General features: G+C 36.4%; 1 protein-coding gene across 2 annotated transcripts in view; it reads right to left on the bottom strand.

The window, feature by feature from the left end:
• Nucleotides 1-2,567: 2,567 nt before the first annotated feature.
• The window catches only part of VTA1 (vesicle trafficking 1), a 70,513-nt gene continuing 51,999 nt past the window's right edge, over nt 2,568-21,081 (bottom strand). Inside the window, exons 6-8 of one of the 2 annotated variants that reach the window (XM_005901202.3) lie at nt 17,912-18,085; nt 10,102-10,182; nt 2,568-3,661 (exon numbers count right to left, since the gene is read on the bottom strand). In XM_005901202.3, coding sequence (XP_005901264.1) covers nt 3,516-3,661; nt 10,102-10,182; nt 17,912-18,085 — 401 coding nt within the window. In that variant the 3' untranslated portion in view covers nt 2,568-3,515. Of the gene's footprint in view, nt 3,662-10,101; nt 10,183-17,911; nt 18,089-21,081 lie in introns of both variants that reach the window. The other variant, XM_005901201.3, reaches the window with a different exon arrangement.

The raw sequence follows: 21,081 nt of genomic DNA, 5'->3' as shown, positions 1-21,081 counted from the left end.
TGGCTTCTAGCTCCAGTTCAGCAGTGATTTGGTGAGATGTCTGTGACAATCAATGTAGACAGAACTTATCTTATTTTTCCTTCCTCCTCTGTCTGTATTGACAAAACAATGTTATCAAATAGTTTTACTTGGGATGGTCACAAGAACTCGGGAACACTGCACTTCAGCCTTAAATGTCAGCAGAATTCGGCCACTTTCCCCACTGCTATTAACGACTACTTACTCCTTCCAAGCACTTAAGTTAAAATCTTGCGATCAACCTTCACTCCCTATGCCTATGTGTCAGATTCGATTTATCAGAAATACTGTGGCTCACCTTTAAAAAAAATAGCCAGAAACCTATTACATCCTATAACCTCCACTTCTATCCTTGATCTAAGCCATTGTGACATCTCCCCTTAATTATTACAATACTCATTTATCTATGGCTGTGCTGGGTCTTAGTTGTGGTGAGTCGGGGCTACTCTTGGTTGTGCTGCATGGGCTTCTCACTGTGGTGGCTGTTGCTGTTGTGGAGCATAGGCTCTAGAGCATGGGCTCAGTAGCTGGTGTACTGCCTTAGCTGCCTGTGGCATGAGGAATCTTTCCAGATCAGGGATTGAACCCGTGTCTCCTGCATTAGTAGGCAGATTCTTGACTAGTGGATCTCCAGGAAGTCCCACAATACTTTTAACTCATCTTGCAGCTTCCACCCTTGTCCACATTATGGTCTTTGTCTCAACACAGCTGGCAATATGATCCTTTTTAAAAGTCTTAACAGGCTACTCTTCTGTCCAAATCCTTTGGCTCCGTATCTTGCTCAGAGGAAAAGCCAAGTCTTTCACAAAAATCCTGTGTGATCCTGAGTTTCTCACTCCTCCACCAGCCATCCTCACTTTTCTCCTCTTACCTCTTGTGACCTCCCTGTGCCACGAATGCTCTTCCTTCCCTTTTTCACTGAATGGTCACCTCAGTGAGGCCTAGCCTATCTTATTCAATTGTGCACAGGCCCACACACACACCGAAGCATTTCCCATTCCATACTCTGGTGTTCTCTAGAGGATTTATCACTGACTAATATGGAAGTTCCTAAAATGTGATTCCACCACTTTCAAATTCCTATTGTGATGCTGATGGGGCCCAGTGACCACACTTTAGGGGAATCTTCCTCCTAGACTCAATCTTTCTGATGGGAGTAGGGGTAGACTACTCAAACTTGAGGGGCCACCAGATTACCTAAAGTGCTTCTTTCAAATGCGACTGGTTGAATAGAATATATGGTATTTCTTTTTTATTAAGTGTATCTATTTCTTCCCTATTAGAATACAACTTTGAGGCAGGGATTTTTTTTTTTTTTTCTTGTTTTCTGCTGTTTCCTCACGCAAAGAATACCAGGCACATAGTAGCTGCTCAATAAATACATGCTGATTGACCAAATGAAAACTACTTAACCCTAGTGATATGTCAGAAAATTTCTTTCTCCTGTCAGGTTTTATATGCAGAATCACAAAGTTAAAAAACCTTTATAGATCAATCTCTTCCTGCAAGAAAGGATTTTAAAGTAATGGGCTGCAGAGACAACTGGGATTTCCTGATATTCAGGAAATTAATGATTAATTTACATTATCATTGCAACATTAATGTTAGTAACAATAAACATTTATGGAATGCTACTATTTGCTGAGTATTTCATGTGTAGTATTTCACTTTTCATATTGAACTCTAAGGTGGCTAGTGGTATCACCTCCATTTTACAGACAGGAGTTGCTATGACAAAGCCCACTTCTCTGTGGTTTTCATACATCTTCTCCTCTCCATGTGCTCTCCCAACTGGGAGCAACAGGGAGTGTGTGAAATGGGAGGTGACAGTTTTCTTCCCAGTGGCCAGACATGTTAGGATCGGAACTAAAATTTGCTGAGCTGTATTTTACATTTACCTTTTATAACATAAAAGATCATCCAAGTTATTTTTCTATTTCAATAAAGTTCCAAAGATCTATATCAGAACCCTGGAATTGCAGATGCAAATGTTGAACTCTACAAATGTTATAAGAATTTAGCTGTGAAAGATATGAAAATAGTTTTCAGGAGGCTTGTTTTTGGGGGCTTGTTTTTATAATAATTTAAAACTGTATATTCAGCATATTCATTCTATCAAACTCTATACAATAGCACTATACTTATGCAAAGAAAAACAGAAAGACATTATGAGTTAATGATTCATTTTCTTCCAAATAGACTGTTAGAACAGGGGTCAGCAAACGTTTCCATAAAGGAGCAAGTAGTATGTATTTTAGACTGGCAGGACGTATAATTCTGCAGTCATGGAAAGACACCAAGCACAAAACATAAATAGATATAATTCAGTTTCAATAAAACTTTATTTATACAAGTGGCCAGCCCACAGACCACAGTTTGCTGACCCCTATGTTAAAAGATTCCAAATATTAGTGTAATGAATGAAATATATCAGATAAATTTCAGATAAATCTGCCAAATTTCTCTCATTTTAAAAATGGTCTGACTTTAAAAAAGTGACAATTTCAGCATGCAAAAATGATATCTGGCTCTGCAATAAGCCAAACTAGTTAAAAGAAACCTTGTATTTATTTTTTACACAGCACAAATGTAGGTGACACAGTAAGTTCGTAATTCCCCACAAAAAACTTATAAACTCAACAATTGAGAATCATGTTCTTATAATCTGCATCATTCATAGCTATACACTCTATGGAATCCATTCCATAGCAGCAGAGAACCTTAACTCAAAAGCACCAAGTTTCCAGGCATTACTACAAACATCTTGTTTTCATTCTCTAATACATGCAGTCAAACTGCCTAGGAAGCAAATACCAATTCACCTTAAATGTCAATGGGTAAGGGAAAACAGTTAAGCAACCAACATTATTCTTACGTCTAGAACTGATGCTACCTCTTTACTTCATTATTTTTTCCTTTCATGAACATTTTACTTTTTAGCGTAGCTCCATTTGAGTATAAATTGAAATTTGAATATAATCTCTTTCAGATTCATCTAACAGTTTAGAACATCCATATCTGTTTAATTAATCTTGAGGAAAACAGAAATATGATCTCTAATCTAGAATATTCTGGCAGTCTTTATTAAAAGTTAAGTTCAGAATTTTATAGCAAAGTGATTATGGTCGGTTTGTTCAAATTATAGATTATAAGATTCCTTCATTTATTTAGATTAAGATACAAAGCTAATTCCCAATACATTTTATAGAAGTGTTTTCATGTTTTGAACAAGCAGGGTTCAGTGGGCAATTATAGGACCTTGCTCACATTAGAGAGCTATACACTCAGAGACTACTGGATCCACTAAATGGACAATGAAAACTGGTTGAGGCTGCTGATGAATACTTCAATAGGAATCTGATACACAGACACAGATTTCATTGTTAAAGTCAATGGAACTGAAGTCTTCCTTAAAACTGTGCTCCTGATAGGCTGAAGATAGAGTAGTGGACTGTTAGTTCTTTAAGCCAAAAATGCATGGATGTTGTACAAAGGCTTCATTCTCTGCCTGTAGTCAGTAACTTGAGGGCCTTCTGCAGATTCTGCACTGCAGTGCTGACATCTTCATACTGCAAAGCACTGCCAGCATACTTGCAGTATTTCTGAGCCCTAGCAAAGTCCTCTGGTGTTAGTCGGATATCTCCTAAGAGAAAAATAGAGTAATGAAAACATTTGTAAAGAATATAAAAAGTGTTATTTAGGTTAGGTAAATGCTTATACTCAAGATTACAGAAAATGTTTAAGTTTATATAAAAATATGAAGGTCTTTCCCCAACCCTTAGTTGTATCTGAATAAATTTTCTTTATGCTTTTAAAAACAAGGAAAGCAGCTTTGGTATTTACGTCAGAATTGCTGAGACTCTCTTTTTCTGGAACAATACACACAGTCTAAGACATTCAAACCTCATTTGAACTAGAATATACATATGAATAAAAAATTAAGCAACAAACTTTATGCAAATATTACATACATTATCTACATTTTTTAAAGCATGTAAAGGGTTAAGGATTAACTAAAACATACCATTAAACTACACAATCAAACTTCAACAATCCTTATTAGTTCTTTGTTTAAAATGGATTCTCATCAGGCTTTCTATCTACACATATGTTTAACATGGATAGACCCAGCCAAATAATTTGGGTGAAAAAAAAATCATACTGAAAATATTTAATCTAAGATTTAGATTTGAATATATATTTCTAAAAGTGAAATTAAAAACTGACTTTGTGTCTTATCTTTGGAAATAAATAGCATTCTCTTTTGAAATTTTTATGAGGACTCTTAAGAACTGATCAGAAGGTTGGGGGTACAGAATACAAAGAAAAGATAATACATTTTGATTCCCTTTCTAAATGAACATATATAAATATAATTGCTTTTCTTTTAGTTGCTTTTAATTTTGCCAGAAAATAAAGCATAAAATGAAAACTTTGGCATTTGAAGTCCTACTTCAAAGTATGTAGCAATTCTAGGTACTCTGATACTAAATTCTTATCCAAATTAATATTTTCTAAAATTTTCAAAAAAGAATGCTGAAGTAATGTATCCGAAAGTTTCTAACCCAGTTTTTAGGCACTTGTAAGTGTTGAATAACTTCAATGAATGACTATAAAAAAGCCATATTTACTTTATTTCCCACTTAAAAAAATATTAAGTTCACACAGAATTAAACATTAAATTTAAGATTTTAAAATAATGTACTTATACATCTACGTACAATAATGTACTTATACATCTACGTACAGTAACTAGACCAGTGTGCTACATATACAAAGCCTCCAAATACTTGTTGAGTATTAAAGATTACAATCATAGTTGATCCTCACTGTTGTGAATCACAGATTGTTGTTGTTGCTCAGTCGCTAAGTCGTGTCTATCTCTTTTCAACCCCATGAACTGCAACATGCCAGGCTTCCTGTCCTTCAATACCTTCGGGAGTTTGCTCAAACTCATGTCCATTGAGTCAATGATGCCGTCCATCTCATCTCTGTCACCTGCTTCTCTTCCTGCCCTCAATCTTTCCCAGCATTAGGGTCTTTTTCAATGAGTCAGCTCTTCGCATCAGGTGGCCAAAATACTGGAGCTTCAGCTTCAGTCCTTCCAATGAATATTCAAGATTGATTTCCTTTAGGACTGACTGGTTTGATCTCCTTGCAGTCCAGTGGACTCTCAGGAGTCTTCTCCAGCACAACAATTGGAAAGCGTTAATTCTTTGGAGGTCAGCCTCTTTTATAATCTAACTCTCGCATCTGTACCTCAAAATCACTGTGGATAGGGACTGCAGCCATAAAACTAAAAAATGCTTGCTCCTTGGAAGGAAAGCTATGATCAACCTAGACAGTGTATTAAAAAAGCAGAAAAAAAAAAAAAAAAAAAAGCAGAGCCATCAGTTTGTGAACAAAGGTCCATATAGTCAAACTATGGTTTTTCCAGTAGTTATGTATGGATGTGAGAGTTGGTCCATAAAGGTTGAGTGCTGAAGAATTGATGCTTTCAAACGGTGGTGCTGGAGAAGACTCGAGTGTCCCTTGGACTGCAAGGAGATCAAACCAATCAATTCTAAAGGAAATCAACTCTGAATATTCACTGGAAGGACTGACACTATAGGTGATGCTCCAATCCTTTGGCCACTGGATGAGAAGAGCTGACTCACTGGAAAGGACCTTGATGCTGGGAAAGATTGAAGGCAAAGGAGAAGGGGTTGGCAGAGGAAGAGATGGTTAGATATCATCACTGATGAATAGACATGATTTTGAGCAAACTCTGGGAGACAGTGAAGGACCGGGAAACCTGGCGTGCTGCAGTCCACGGGGCTGAAGAGAGTCAAACGTGACTTAATGAGTGAACAACAGTCCTCTGTCAAGATCAGATAAGTCAACCTTGGAAAGGCATAGTTTTATCAATTGGGGATACAGGGATTTCTCTTTAAACCAAATGATTTTGTTTTCTCTAGGTTATTTCCCTAACTCCAAATGATAATCTTATACCATTGTTTCTTGATTTATAAGTTTTTCAGTTCAGTTCAGTCACTCAGTCGTGTTTGACTCTTTGTAAGCACATGGACTGCAGCACACCAGGCTTCCTTGTACATCACCAACTCCTGGAGTTGACTCAAACTCATGTCCACTGAGTCGGTGATGCCATCCAACCATCTCATCCTCTGTCCTTCCTTTCTCCTCCAGCCTTCTATCTTTCCCAGCATCAGGGTCTTTTCCAATGAGTTAGTTCTTTGCATCAGGTGGCCAAAGTATTGGAACTTCAGCATCAGTCCTTCCAATGAATATTCAGGACTGACTTCCTTTAGGATTGACTGGTTTGATCTCCTTGCAGTCCAAGGGACTCTCAAGTCTTCTCCAAAACCACAGTTCAAAAGCACCAATTCTTTGGACCTTTGTTGGCAAAGTAATGTCTCTACTTTTTAAGAAGCTGTCTAGGTTGGTCACAGCTTTTCTTCCAAGGGGCAAGTGTCTTTTAATTTCATGGCTGCAGTCACCATCTGCAGTGATTTTTTGGAGCCTAAGAAAATAAAGTCTCTCACTGCTTCCATTGTTTCCCTATCTATTTGCAATGAAGTGATGGGACCAGACGTCATGATCTTAGTTTTTTGAATGTTGAGTACTGAGCCAGTTTTTTCACTCTCCTCTTTCACTTTCATCAAGAGGCTCTTTAGTTCCTCTTTGCATTTTGCCATAAGGTTGGTGTCATCTGCATATCTGAGGTTATTGATATTTCTGTAGGCAATCTTGATTCCAGCCTGAGCTTCATCCATCCTGGCACATCCTATGATATACTCTGCATATAAGTTATATAAACAGAGTGACAACATACAGCCTTGATGTATTCCTTTCCCAATTTGGAACCAGTTTGTTGTTCTGTGTCCAGTTTTTCCTATTGCTTCTTGATCTGCCTACAGACTTCTCAGGAGGCAGGAAAGGTGGTCTGCTATTCCCATTTCTTAAAGAATTTTCCAGTTTGTTGTGATCCAAACAGTCAAAGGCTTTGGTAGTCAATGAAGCAGAAGTAGATGTTTTTCTGGAATTCTCTTGCTTCTTCTATGATCTAGTGGATGTTGGCAATTTGATATCTGGTTCCTCTGCCTTTTCTAAATCCAGCTTGAACATCTGGAAGTTCTTGGTTCATGAACTGTTGAAACCTAGCTTGGAGAATTTAGAGCATTACCTTGCTAGCGTGTGACATGAGTGCAATTGTGTGGCAGTTTGAGCATTCTTTTGGCATTACCTTTCTTTGGGATTGGAATGAAAACTGACCTTTTCCAGTCCTGTGGCCACTGCTGAGTTTTCCAAATTTGCTGGCATACTGAGTGCAGCACTTTCACAGCATCATCCTTTAGGATTTGAAATAGCTCAGCTGGAATTCCATCATCTCCACTAGCTTTGTTCGTAGTGATGTTTGCTCAGGCCCACTTGACTTCACATTCCAGGATGTCTAGCTCTAGTGAGTGATGATACCACTGTGGTTATCTGGGTCATGAAGATCTTTTTTTGCGTAGTTCTTTCATGTATTCTTGCCACGTCTTACTATCTTCTGCTTCTGTTAGGGCCACATCGTTTCTGTCCTTTATTGTGCCCATCTTTGCATGAAATGTTCCCTTGGTATCTTTACTTTTCTTGAAGAGATCTCTAGTTTTTCCCATTCTTTTGTTTTCTTTTCATTGATCACTTAGGAAGGTTTTCTTATCTCTCCTTGTTATTCTTTGAAACTCTGGATTCAGATGTGTAGCTTTCCTTTTCTCCTTTGCCTTTTGCATCTCTTCTTTTCTTAGCTATTTGTAAGGCCTCCTCTCTGCTATAAAAGGTAAAAGATTTAGCCACTTCCACTCTTTCCTTCTTTCTTACCCTGTCTCCTCCTAAATTTATTATTTTTTTTCCAAATTGCTTAGTTGCTTACTTCTGTCTTCTCATTTCATCAACTCTAGAAAAAATTTCAACATTTTACTTTTGGACATTCCCCCTAAATAGAGCCTTCTTTTATTCCACCTTTCAACCTCTTGAAATACCTCTCTCTACCTTCAACTTGTCAGTGTTGATTCATATTCTGTCTTGAATAAAATACTGTTTGTGACAAGCCTATGCCATTTCAAGGAGAATGTTCTTTGTGTCCAAGTCAAACAAAATCCCTTTTCTTATATTTCATAATTCTATTATTGTTCAAAATCATGGCATATTTCAGTTTGCTTACTTGAAATTTCCTGTACAATTTAAAATGTTTTCTTGGATATTTTCGTTCTTCTTGGCAGACAAATTCTATGGCTTCTTATCCATTTCTTTCACATTCTATAGCTTTTTATTGTATATATTGCATGGAATCCACTTCAGTTTTCTTAAAAGAGGGGGGGGATTTGATTTTCTAATTTTAGAGCAACTGCTTTTCAAGCCTATGGAAAAGTTGTCAATGGAATTTTTCCTGTTAGGTGACGTAAGATTAATTCCACCATTTCTTATATCTCATATTTCTTTTCTTGGTTATCACTCTTCTCTTGATGGAGTATATCCTCTGGTAACTTCTTTAGAAATGGTATGTGGTAGGTGAAACTTCAGAATCCTTACATATTTAACAATATTTACTCTGCATTCATACCTGACAGTTTGGTTGGGTAAGATGGCAGACTTAGCATATGTAATTTTTTCTTCTGAAACCATATTAAAATGATAAGGTAAAACAAAAGGAAATAAATCCTAAAACGGAAGGAAAAGCAGTGAAGTCAAAGAGTGTAAAAACTGGAACAGGTAACTGACGAGATTTAAAGAAATTTCTAGAAAACTAGAAATTAAATGGAGGTATGCCATTAAATGGCCTTCCCTGATGGTTCAGACAGTAAAGAATCTGCCTGTAATGCAGAAGACTTGGGTTTGATCCTTATGTCAGGAAGATCACCTGGAGAAGGGAATGACAACCCATTTCAGTACCCTCGCCTGGAGAATTCCATGGACAGAGGAGACTGGTGGGCTACAGTCCATGGAGTTGCAAACAGTCACACACAACTGAGTGGCTAACACACATGCTGTTAGATAAGAGTGGAAAAACATTCCAACTCAAAATGTTTATAGGAGGCCTTTATGTGGAGCTTACCTAGAGAAACTTCAGAGATGGTCTAGCTATATGAGGAGTGGGGTTAGGGGTCTTTACTCCATCAGTCTCACCTTCCTCACTCTATCAGCCTCTGCATACGTGCGCATCCTTAGCCCTACTGCATTCCCATCTCTCACATGACACTCTAGGTTAAAAACATAGAGAATGTCTCTCTAAAATCATGGAATTGACCTCCTAGATGGAGCTAGGACTGACAAGGTATGTGTGGTACACCCCTTGCCATTCCCCTCCAAGAAAAAAATCTTTTCATCCATGGCTGAGATGCAGGAGGAAGCTGAATAGCCTGTTTTCACAAGCGAGAACAGAAAAATCAAGTGGGAAAACAGACCTGCAGACATAACATCAGGGGAAATTCAATGACAGCTACTGAAAGTAACCAATCAAGGTCTTCATCTTACATATAAAAGGACTAATCTCATCAGACATATGAAGAAAATTCTGAAAAAGACTAAATTAAACAAAGAGAACACCCGAGTTGTTCTGTTTCTTTCCAGAAAAGCTAGAAAGATTGGAATTAATAAACTCATCACTTAGCCTATGAACCAATCAGTCAAAATAACAATCCTCAGAGACTTCTATCTTCAACTATGGTTAGTTTCTCTCTTCTTAGATAATCTACTAACTCAGTGCAGGTAAAGAAGATTATAATCAAATCACGAGGTAATCTTGAACTAAACTAACAGAAGCTTCCACGATAGCTTTGGTTACATGTTTGTACCACTATATCCAGCAGTACATAAAAAAAGGAATTGTTTTAAAAAAAAAGGCGGTGGGGAATGCCTCTGGATTTAAATATTTTTGATCTAAGAAATAATCTTGGTTTATTGGAGAATTTGGTGAATAAAGACATTTTAAAGAAGTGTATTTCAAATTACCCAGACATTCAAATGTAGTCATCCCAAGATAAAAGCACAAAACAATGACCCGAAATAGGAGATACACTATACCTCATAAAATAGCTGACTTACCCTGGGAAACTGTACTGAAGAGTGCAGGATCAATGGCCGGAATAGTCTGTGGAGTAGGCTGGATAGTGTTACTTGTTACACCTGCAAATCAGAAAACCACAAATGAGTACAGAAGTGTTACACCCTCAATCCTCTTAATTATATACTAGGAAAGCACTCAGAGGATTATGGAAGAATCTCATTACTTCGCTTCATTACTTTCCTGAAATCTCAATGAACTGTAATTTGATATACATCTTATTTGATGTTGGAGGCTGGTATAGGAAATATGCAGAAAAATATATTTTGAGTATTTACATAGATGTGTTATGAGGCAATATATATTCTTATTATATATTTTGCATTTTCTATCACATCTACTTCTTAAAGGTGCTTCTCAATAAAGCTTACCATGTATCTGTAGAAGTAACAGATTCTATTCCTACCTTTTAATTTCTTAAATAGTTGAATAATTTTGAGGACAAGATAGGATATAATTATGATTTAGTTTAACTTATGGAATGAGTCCCATTTCATCTCTGTCAATGAAATTTAAAAATTATATATTCCAATTTTCCAGTTTATATGTTTTTAAGACAGTATTTTTACACACCGAAGAAGCAATTAGTTATGACTTCCTATTAGAACTTGTCATGACTATCATATTCAGTGGATAACTAGCATTCTTGATTAATGCTAAGTAATATACTAAAGACTATTAATCATCTAAAAAATTAACATAAACTGTTGAAACTTCCAGAGTTTCAATTAACAAGATGATTCAATCAACAAGAAAGCAAATGAAGAAGAAAAGCTGATTACTCTCAATCAACAGACTCAAAGGAAAAGCAGGACTCTTCTGCCCCAGGCCAAGAGGCTCAATCTGAATAGGCAATGTGTAGTAGGGGCTTCCCAGGTGGCTCAGTAGTAAAGACTCTGACTGCCAAGCAGCAGATGAGAGTTCGATCCCTGGGTTGGGAAGATCCCCGGGAGAAGCAAATGACAACCCACTCCAGTATTCTTGCCTGGGAAATTCCATGGACGGAGGAGCCTGGCTTGCTATAATCCACGGGGTTGCAAACAGTCAGACTGTAACTTAGTGACTAAACAGCAGTAGCGTGAAGTAGGTAAGACATGAGGACAATAAGAAAGAGCGGGAGAGAGAGCGAAAACCAACTGGGGAGTTTTTAGGGGCAATGAGAGTCTAGAGCTATGGTTTGACTTAAGTTCTCAAATATATTCTGCAGGTACGAATTTTACTTGAAGGACTTCTTGACTTTGAAGGACCTTATTATTTCCCACGCAAACACGACTGAGCGACTGATCTGATCTGATTATTTCCCACCCAAAGGAAAAACAGTTTAAATATATACTATTTTATATCATTCAATTTTGTTTTGGCAAACTAGTTTCACTTTCACAGCCTTGGTGCTATTTTTATTAAGTCATACCAATCCTGCTTTTAAATTAAAAACGGAACAAAAATTTCCAAAGTGGTATGGATGAAAAGTACAAATTTTAAGTAGCCAAAAAACAAACAAATAAACCCCGAAAAAAGGGTGGAAAAAAGTGAAACGCTTACCTCTCATTCTAGTCCACTTGAGGGCTATCACTAGTTTCTAGGGCACCCTTCTAGTCACACAAAAATATGCATGTTTTCAGATCAGTGTATGTATGTAATAAAGAAATGTACTTTGCTAAGAAATCTGTGTTCTTGCCTAAATCAAAATCTCTGGTCAAACTCCTCACTCTGTGGAGAAGGCATACTTCAGCATATGTGTTGTTAATATATTAAGATTTTGCTAATGGTAATATGTCTGCATACTGTACTGTTCTGTGCATTTTTCACGTAATATACCTTAGCAATAATTCCAGATTAAAATATATAAATCTGCCTTGTTCTTTTTAATGGGTATATATAATGGTGTTCTATTACATACATGAACACACATTTTATAATGCTATCCATCACTGAGGACATTTAGGTTGTTTCCAATCTTCTGCTATAGCTAATACCAGCAAATAATCTTATACAGTGTATACATATATATGTATGAATTTATTTATAGGAAAAATTATATAACTGCAAAGTCAAGAGACATACAAATTTAAATTGACCAATTCAACAACTATGTTTTGCTTGATTTAAAAAATGCTAACAAAATATGTATATGTGTGTGTGCATAGTAGCTCAGTCCTGTCCAACTCTTTTCAGCCCCAGGGACTCTAGCCCACCAGGCTCCTCTGTCCATGGAATTTTCCAGGCAAGAATACTGGAGTGGGTTGCCACTTCCTCCTCCATGGGATCTTCCTGACCCAGGGATCAAACCCATGTCTCCTGGGTCTCCTGCACTGACAGGGTGATTCTTACCACTGTGCCACCTGGGAAGGCCTAACAAAATTTATTAAGTTATAAACTTATGACATAATTCTCCCATAAGACTTGAACTTTCGAAGGCAAATAATTACACAAAATAATTTTTTTTTTTAACTTAGAATGCAAGATTCGACAGGGCTCTTTAGAAACTACCTAGTGAAGTCCAGGCAGTTGAAGCAGCTGAGCATAAAAACAAAGGTAGGTGACTACATATATTTTTCACACAGATTTTAAGAAAAAAAGAGTAAGTTGACAACTCTTCACATATAATCTGGATATCAATGTCACTTCTTACTAAGTAATTTGTGTTTCTGAGTATATTAATCCTCCTAACAAACCTCTTTCTCTATGGAGAAGGCAAAGTTTCCTTGGTCAGCATCCTGCATTAATTTTTAAATGCTTCCTTGCACATCTCCAGATTATTAAGTAGGCAATATTACTTAACAAGAACAAAAGAGAATTTACAGAGATAATCTATTATGTATTATGTATGTGTGTGTGTTAAGCTGCTTCAGTCATATCCGACTCTTTGTGACTCCATGGACTGTAGACTGCCAGGCTTGTCTGTCCGTGGGATTCTCCAGATAAGAACACTGGAGTTGGTTGCCATTTCCTCCTCCAGGGGATCTTCTGGACGCTGGGATCGAACCTGCGTCTCTTATGTCTCCTGCATTGGCATGTGGGTTTTATACCACTAGCGTCACCTGGGAAGACCATTATGTATTATAATAAAATTTTATTTGAGTGATACGAAAAAAAGAAAACCCCACAAATAGTCTGCATTTATTAAGAACTCTGATCAGAGTCATTCAACCAAAGCTTGAACTGACAGTATAGGCTGCTCAACAAGTCTTACGCAGCAGTGAGAAAACACAGCTTCTCATCTGTCTCCATGTATAGGGACCAAGGCCTATGTTCTTGGCAGTTACCATGACATGTTCCTGTGGGGGCCTAGCAGAGGCTCAACTAAGTGTATAAACACCAGTTAAATTAGTAAGAATGGTTTTTAGTTTATGTTAATTTATTTTTTTAAAATGCCCTAAGCTACTTATTTTTCCTTCTTACCTCAATTTGTAAAGGTTTCATTTGTTATTTTGCAAACTGGTTGTAGCCTGTTATACTACAATATGTTGGAGTGATGTCACCATAAAAACAGTCCTAGGGAAGGCAGAAGTGTGTTGGAAATTTCTATCACTTGACAAAAAGGAAATGTTAACAAGTAACTTCTGGCTAATTTTTTTTAGCAGATGGTTTTTACACAGCCTATTTGATGAGTTTATATACACTTAAAAATTAAATACTTTATGACTTCTAATTAAGTACTAAATTGTTCTCCTGACTGCATGGTGTAGGAATTCTAGAAAAAGAGAAATGAGTGTTGGTAAGAAAACTTGAGAAGATGATGCAAGAAGTATAATTAAACAAAACTCTGAATGGCATTAACGTTTGAAGAGGCAGTGAAAGAGAAAGACATGGTAACTACGAGGAACACTGTAAGCAAATGTAGGAACAGTGGGTTGAGTAAACTTCAGAATAATCATGGAAAATAGTGCTGACAGAAACAGTCAGGCCAGAATACAAAACACTGTGAAGGCTGGACAGCAGAGCTCAAATGCAGTCCTTCTGTCACTTAAAAGAACAACAATAAAAGAGCTAAGTTTTTGATCTAGATATGAGGTGAGCTGCCTTTATAATTATAAGGTTTGCATTAATTCTAAACTAATTTTTCATCTATTTAGACTTACTACTGAGATGTTCTTCCTCGATATTTACAGACTGTAGAAAGCGTATTTCAAGAGAAGGAAAAAACGGTAGGCTGTATGACCTCTATCTGATAGAACACAGCGGTAAAAGCACAAAGAACCAAACACTTGGCTGTTTAATCACTAAACCCGCCCTCCTTGCACCCTCTTTGCTTTTCTGTGGAAGAACTAAACACTGTATATTAGTACATACTATTCTTTGCAGCTATCTTAAGGATTTCCCTTTGATAAAAGTACATCCTGGACCTTTATATGAGAGAAAGTAAATCATTCTTGAAGTGAGTAAGAAGGGAAACATCTGCTATATTTATAAACTGACAATGTTATTTCATTTTCTATTGGGTAACCATGAACTAATTTTTTAAAACTGTTTTAAATGTAATAGAAAAATTTGCCAGCAAACAGGTTATTTCCATATCTAAGCCAATCTTAAGGAGAAAAATATTATGAGAAATGTAGGTTTTAATCTGATAGAACTTTAGTTTTTCAGAGGAAGGGAAATAGAAGGGAGGTGACAAAAACATGAAATCCGAAAGACTTGGGTTCCAATTCTAGGACTGTCACTTATTAGCTATGCTAGTATGTATATTTTTTCAGGATAATGGCTTTTCTTTAGTTTGAAAATTAGGGATACCACTATCTAATATAGTTCTGTTAGCGTAAGTTTATGAAATAGCCACAATAACTATTTAAGTCTGTAAGAACATATACCTGATGCCTTAAAGCAATTCTAAGATTTTCAATTTTATGCCTCATGCTAAAGAACATAAGTGGGGAAAAAAAAATAAGGCTAATGCCACATTTAAATGGATTGAAATGAACTATTTATGCCAGAAAACTTCCTAAAATAAATAGAAGACTACTTCTTGATATCTATCTTTATGTCTGGATATTCTAAGCAGGAGTCTGTTAGTTTGAATATATGAAATTCATGTTCTATCACCTCCGTTGTACAAAAACAGACACAAAGTTTGTGTCTGTTCTGTCCTATGAACCATTGTCATATGGTTCAACCTGTTACAACTCTCCTACTAGAAGTATACTTTCCATCTCATATGTTTGATTATAGACATCCTGTAAATATGTAAAAATGGCAACCCACTCCAGTATTCTTGCCTAGGAAACCCCATGGACAAAGTCTGAGCCTGGTGGGTGACAGTCCATGGGGTCGCAAAGAGTCGGACAAGACTTAGCAGCGGAGCACACAATGTAAATATATGCATATATGCCTCTACCATAACTCCGCCCTAAGACACACTGAGCAACAATACCCTTAGTCAATCTTTTTGTAAGGTCAATGCCTTATCCACAACTCTGACACTTGTCCTGATTCACAAAATAATTTTAAGTGTTCATTAACTTGCTATTAAATATCCTTTCTTTGGCACACAAATAGGAAGGAAGGTTATAAAAAAAGGAAGCTAATTTGCTGAACACTGATTTTGTGTTAGACACAGTAATCAATTTTCATACTTTTTCCTCTTTAATAATTGAAACAACTATAAGAAGTATGATTAATTTCATTTTGAAAGAGGAAAAACCTAGAGAGAGAAAAGATGGTAATAGCAGAGTTTGTGGTCTAACAAGGAGTAGAAACTAGTAACAAATACTATGTGATTCCCAAGTGCATTTTATTTTCACTTTGTCCTTCTGTGAGGATGACTGTTGGAGGCTCTAGGTCAGTGTTTAAACTTACTAGTATATTCGAGCAGTATTTATCGAAGGCAAATACATCTAAGTATGTAGCTGGTTTTGCTTAGTTCATTCTACAATGGAAATACTGAACATTCCTGAGAGATAATAAAATATTTAAAACAATGTTCCATGAAATTTTACTTACAAAACTAATGCAAATTGGTCTATTAATGCCATTACATAGACCATAACGCAATGAAAAGTCAGGCAGGGTAAAATTTAGAGAATGATGATACAAAAGAGATCAGCATTAAAACAACCATGTTCATCAATATGCTTAAGACAAAAATGTTTGTGGTATTTATAGATGATATGAAGTTGAAAGTTTTAAAATAGAAGGGAAGAGAAAAATAGGAGGGAAGAGACTAATCACACACCTACAGTGGTCAAAACAGAAAACTTAAATGTTGTTCAACTCATGCAAAATAACCTAAACGGTTTGGGTAAACAGAAGCTGAAAATCTGGAAGTCAATGAAGTATCGGTGAATAACAGAAATAGTAGAAAGCAAGGCTCAAAGGCAACTTTTATTCTATTAAACATTTTGAAATATATATTTTACTACCATAGATTACTCATAGACTGAGATAAAAGTAAAAGTTTAAAAACAATTTTTGGAAAAAAATTTTATTAAAGTTAAGCTTTATTTAAATTACGGTTTTAAACGCCCTTCTATTTGGAAGTACAGGTGATTCTCTGTCAACAATACAAGAAAACAAAGGAGTAGCTGTCTGCAACTTTAAACAATTTATCTACTGACACTGACTTATTCTTGGAAACTAGTTTTGTCAGATTATTTTTTTCTATGAAAACAAGGTATATAGTACTAATTTTGGAGAAGGCAATGGCACCCCACTCCAGTACTCTTGCCTGGAAAATCCCATGGATGGAGGAGCCTGGTAGGCTTCAGACCATGGGGTCGCGAAGAGTTGCACACGACTGAGTGACTTCACTTTCACTTTTCCCTTTCATGCATTGGAGAAGGAAATGGCAACCCACTCCAGTGTTCTTGCCTGGAGAATCCCAGGGACGGGGGAGTCTGGTGGGCCGCCGTCTATGGGGTCGCACAGAGTCGGACACGACTGAAGCGACTTAGCAGCAGCAGTACTAATTTATCCAAAGAGTAGATATCACTTTGGTGGTTTATTTTTAGACATGTTTGTAATATTAAACAAACAAACCTGAAACCCCTCCTTTCACTTGTCTGTGCTACTGAGATTCTGTGCCTCAAAGCCGGCTCCTTCACCAATAATACCCATATTGAGGGTAGAGGCAGGGTCTTAGGGAAATGAGTCAAGAGAAAAATGGATCTTGTGATCATAGTAGGAGTCTGACTGACACTCCTATAAATAAGACCCACTCACTTCAGTGCTATTCTTGAACAGCAGTGAAAAGGAAAGAAAGGGAGGGGAAGAAAAAGAAAAGGGAAACACACACGAAAAGTACAGACACTATGAGGCCCGGTGGTGGTGGTACAAGTTGTATCTGACTCTTTTGCAACCCCATGGACTTAGCTCACCAGGCTCCTCTGTCCATGGGATTTCCTATACTGGAGTGGGTTGCCATTTCTCCACGGGATATCCCAAGCCAGGAATGGAACCTGGGTCTCCAGCTTGGCGGGCAGATTTTTTACCACTGAGCCACCAGGGACACTATAGACATACAGACACTATAGACATAGACACTATACTTATTAATAAAATATATAGTAAATAGTAATCAATTACACATAAATATTCTGTCATTTTTAAAAAAATTAAAATACAACTAGTATTAAAATTTCAATGAACACAATATTGTAAAGCAAATATCTTTCAATTTAAAAAATACATAAATTAAAAAAACTTCAGTGAAAAGGATTCTTTTTGTGGGTTCAAGTGGAATTTAAAGACCACTTTGTGCTTTAGGACCATCATTATGAGGCAAAAATAAGATAAGAGGAGCAGTTGTTATTTATGAAAGGAAGAGTTCAAACCTGTTAAGTTTCAACTTCCTACCTGTGCTGTGAGGCACTTCTGCTGGGGTATTAGCTGGAGCGTGGGCACCGGGGGGAATCTGGATTCCAGTATAGCTGCTCGATGGCATGTTGCTTGGGTCATATGTGGAAGATGACGGCTGAAGTGGCTGAGTGGGCAGAGAGGTGGCTCCAGCATCTTCATTTTCCTCAACATCTACTATATGATATACATGAAATGTTAAACGAGGTCCAGACAGTTCTTGATTTATGGTTTTGTCTTTTTTTTAAAACGGTACTGTAAAAGTGATATGGTTTTGGTAGAAACTATACTTTGAATTTTTATCTTTTCCCAGGCAGCGGTAAGTGGTATAGTATTCTCTTTGATGCTGGGCAGTGGGAGCCACAGCTCCCAGTCAGCCACGAGATCACAAAAGTAAATAACTGATACACTCACAACCATTCTCTTTTTCACTTTCAGTATACTAGTCAATAAATTACACGAGATACTCAACACTGTATTACAAAATAGACTTTGTGCTAGATGATTCTGCCCAGCTGTAGGTTAAGGTGGGCTGGGCTAAGCAATGATGTTCAGTAAGGTAGGTTATAAAATGCATTTCAAATCATAGTTATTTCAAATTTATGATGGGTTTATCAGGATATTACCCCATTGTAAGTTGAGGAAATCTGTATTTTGAAATAAGAATGCCAAATATTCTTCTGATATATGAACATGACAGACCTTCAAGTGCAATTCTATTTAATACAGTTGATACGCAGCTTCTCTTAAAATAATTGTTTTAACTTTTTCCTTTTCTTACAATACTTAGTTGTCCCTGGCAATATGAATAACATTTCTTTAAATTAATACTTTCCAACTCTGTAAGATCTATGCATATATTATATTTTTCTTAAAAGTAAATTCTTTAAACTCATTCTTAAAATTTATGGGAAAAAAAGGACTTTTCAGCAAAACATACCACGTTTATGCTTTCCCTAAGAGCTCTATTTTCTGACAGCTGCCTTTTACTCAAGATTTATTGTTTACTAGCTATTAAATGATTACCTGTGTGTTTGTCATTCAACAAATTAATCAACAAAAACAAAGGAATGAAATTTCACATTGAGCTGTCTACGTAGAAAGGAGTAATAAAGAGTTAGCCACTTTTGGGAATTTTAATAAGTGAACTTGTAGATGTTATATATACTAACATAATTTGTTCCCATATTAGAGAACTCTAACACAAACATCCTGGGAAGGAAAAAAACAAACAAACATAAAGACACTGGAGAGTGAACAAAGGACACTTAGAGAGTTTGGACAGACATGCACACTCTGCTATATTTAAAATGGATAACTAACAAGGACCTACTGTGTAGCACATGGAACTCTGCTCAATGTTACGTGGCAGCCAAGATGCGAGGGGAGTATGGCGGAGAAGGGACACATGTACATATATGGCTGAGACTCTTCCTTGTTCACATGAAATTGTCACAACATTGTTAATGAGCTCCACCCCAATACAAAATAAAATGTTACCAAAAAAAAAAAAAAAAGTTGGTAGAAATTAGAATGAAGATGAGCCCTGACAGAAGAAATCTCACCAGGGAAGGTTTGCTTTCATGTCGCTTTTCACCTGAGGGCACCCAAAAGTCTATGCAAAAAAAGGAGTTGCAGAGAAGTGAGCCTTGAAATGCTTGTATGAACCTCAACTAAATACCTATATGGCCCTTAAATTATGCAGGCAGACTCAGGGAAGGGTCTAAGGAGCCCTGAAGAAAGCAACAGCCTTAAAGCTGAAACAAAAGAGGGGCAGTTTAGGCAAGTTAATTGTCTGCTAGAACAAGAATCAAGACTTTGCAAAGGAAGATAATTGAATGCAGAGGAGCTACAAAGGTTATCAATAACAAAAATTAGAGATACGGGGGGAGGGGAGAGGATGAAAATGTGACCAGATGCAGGTGAAAAAGAGACATAGGAAAAGACCCTGATGTGACCCAGATATTGAAATTAGTGGAAAATAACTCTAAAGCAAATACTATAAATAAGTTCAAGGCCATGGAGAAAAATGTAGTCATAATGAAAAAAAAAAAAAAAAGAAGAAAACCTCAAAATTACCTTCATTAGTTTTTATTGCTGAAGTATAGGTTAATGTTGACCATTTAAAAAGAATACCATTTAGCAGATACTGAAAGCAAGTGGATGTGGAAACTCAAGGGTTTGAATGTTAACAGATTCCCCTTCAGCTAAGCCTAAATTTTTCCTAGAATGCTTTTTTATATCAATTGTATGACTTCCTTCTGTACTTTTAGACAATATGGTAATACAGTACTGTTCAAAAATAAGAATATTTTTTTTTCTCTTCCTCTAAACTAACAAAGGTACAGTATTTATTTTTTGGCTGCACTGCACAGCATATACAATCTTAGTTTCCCAACCGGGGACTGAACACATGTCCCCTGCATTGGAAGCTCAGTGGAAGCTTCTACTGGACCATGAGGGGAGTTCCTAGTATCTATTATTTTTTACTAGCTTTACTAGACTTATAGAACAACAGAAAATTAGACTTTTATTAAACATAGTATCTTTTATACCTAGAATATCTTGTAAAATTTAATAATACAAGGAATACAATGCTACACTGAGAAAAAGAAAAATCAGTTTTAAAGAAAAGGTTTTGAATACGTATTCAGATTTCATGACATCCTCTTTTAGACCCATAAGCCATTTCTAAGCAGACACTGTTAGATGTTACGACATTAACACCTAATTATGACTCCAGGCCACATTTTAAATTATTTAATAGGTTGAAAAGTATATAGTGAAAATATTCTCTTTTATATTTTAAAGGATTATTAGTATTCTAAAGCTAACAATTTTGTACTACCCAGAAGCTCTATAAAATGGAATGAAAATAATGAATAAAAACTACAAACTCAGTTTAAGCTAATTTTGGGAAATTAAAACAAAAATTATATAGTATGTACTTAATAATCTACAATATTATAGAGGACCTAAAATAACCATTTCAGAACAAAAGAGACCATGATAATGATCAAAATGTAACACTTCCTACTTTCAAGAGAAAATAAAATTTTTAAGATGAGAGAAGTCATTGATCCTCAGAGTACATGAAAAACAAATTGATCATTAGGTATTTCAATGTGTCTAGAATGACACCTCTGAAATACTACTGAAGAGTATAATGA

This window comes from Bos mutus, chromosome 9, assembly GCF_027580195.1.
Source record: "Bos mutus isolate GX-2022 chromosome 9, NWIPB_WYAK_1.1, whole genome shotgun sequence".
Lineage (NCBI taxonomy): Eukaryota > Metazoa > Chordata > Mammalia > Artiodactyla > Bovidae > Bos > Bos mutus.
The sequence above is the reverse complement of the archived record's forward strand: the minus strand, read 5'-3'. Positions and strand labels throughout refer to the sequence as shown.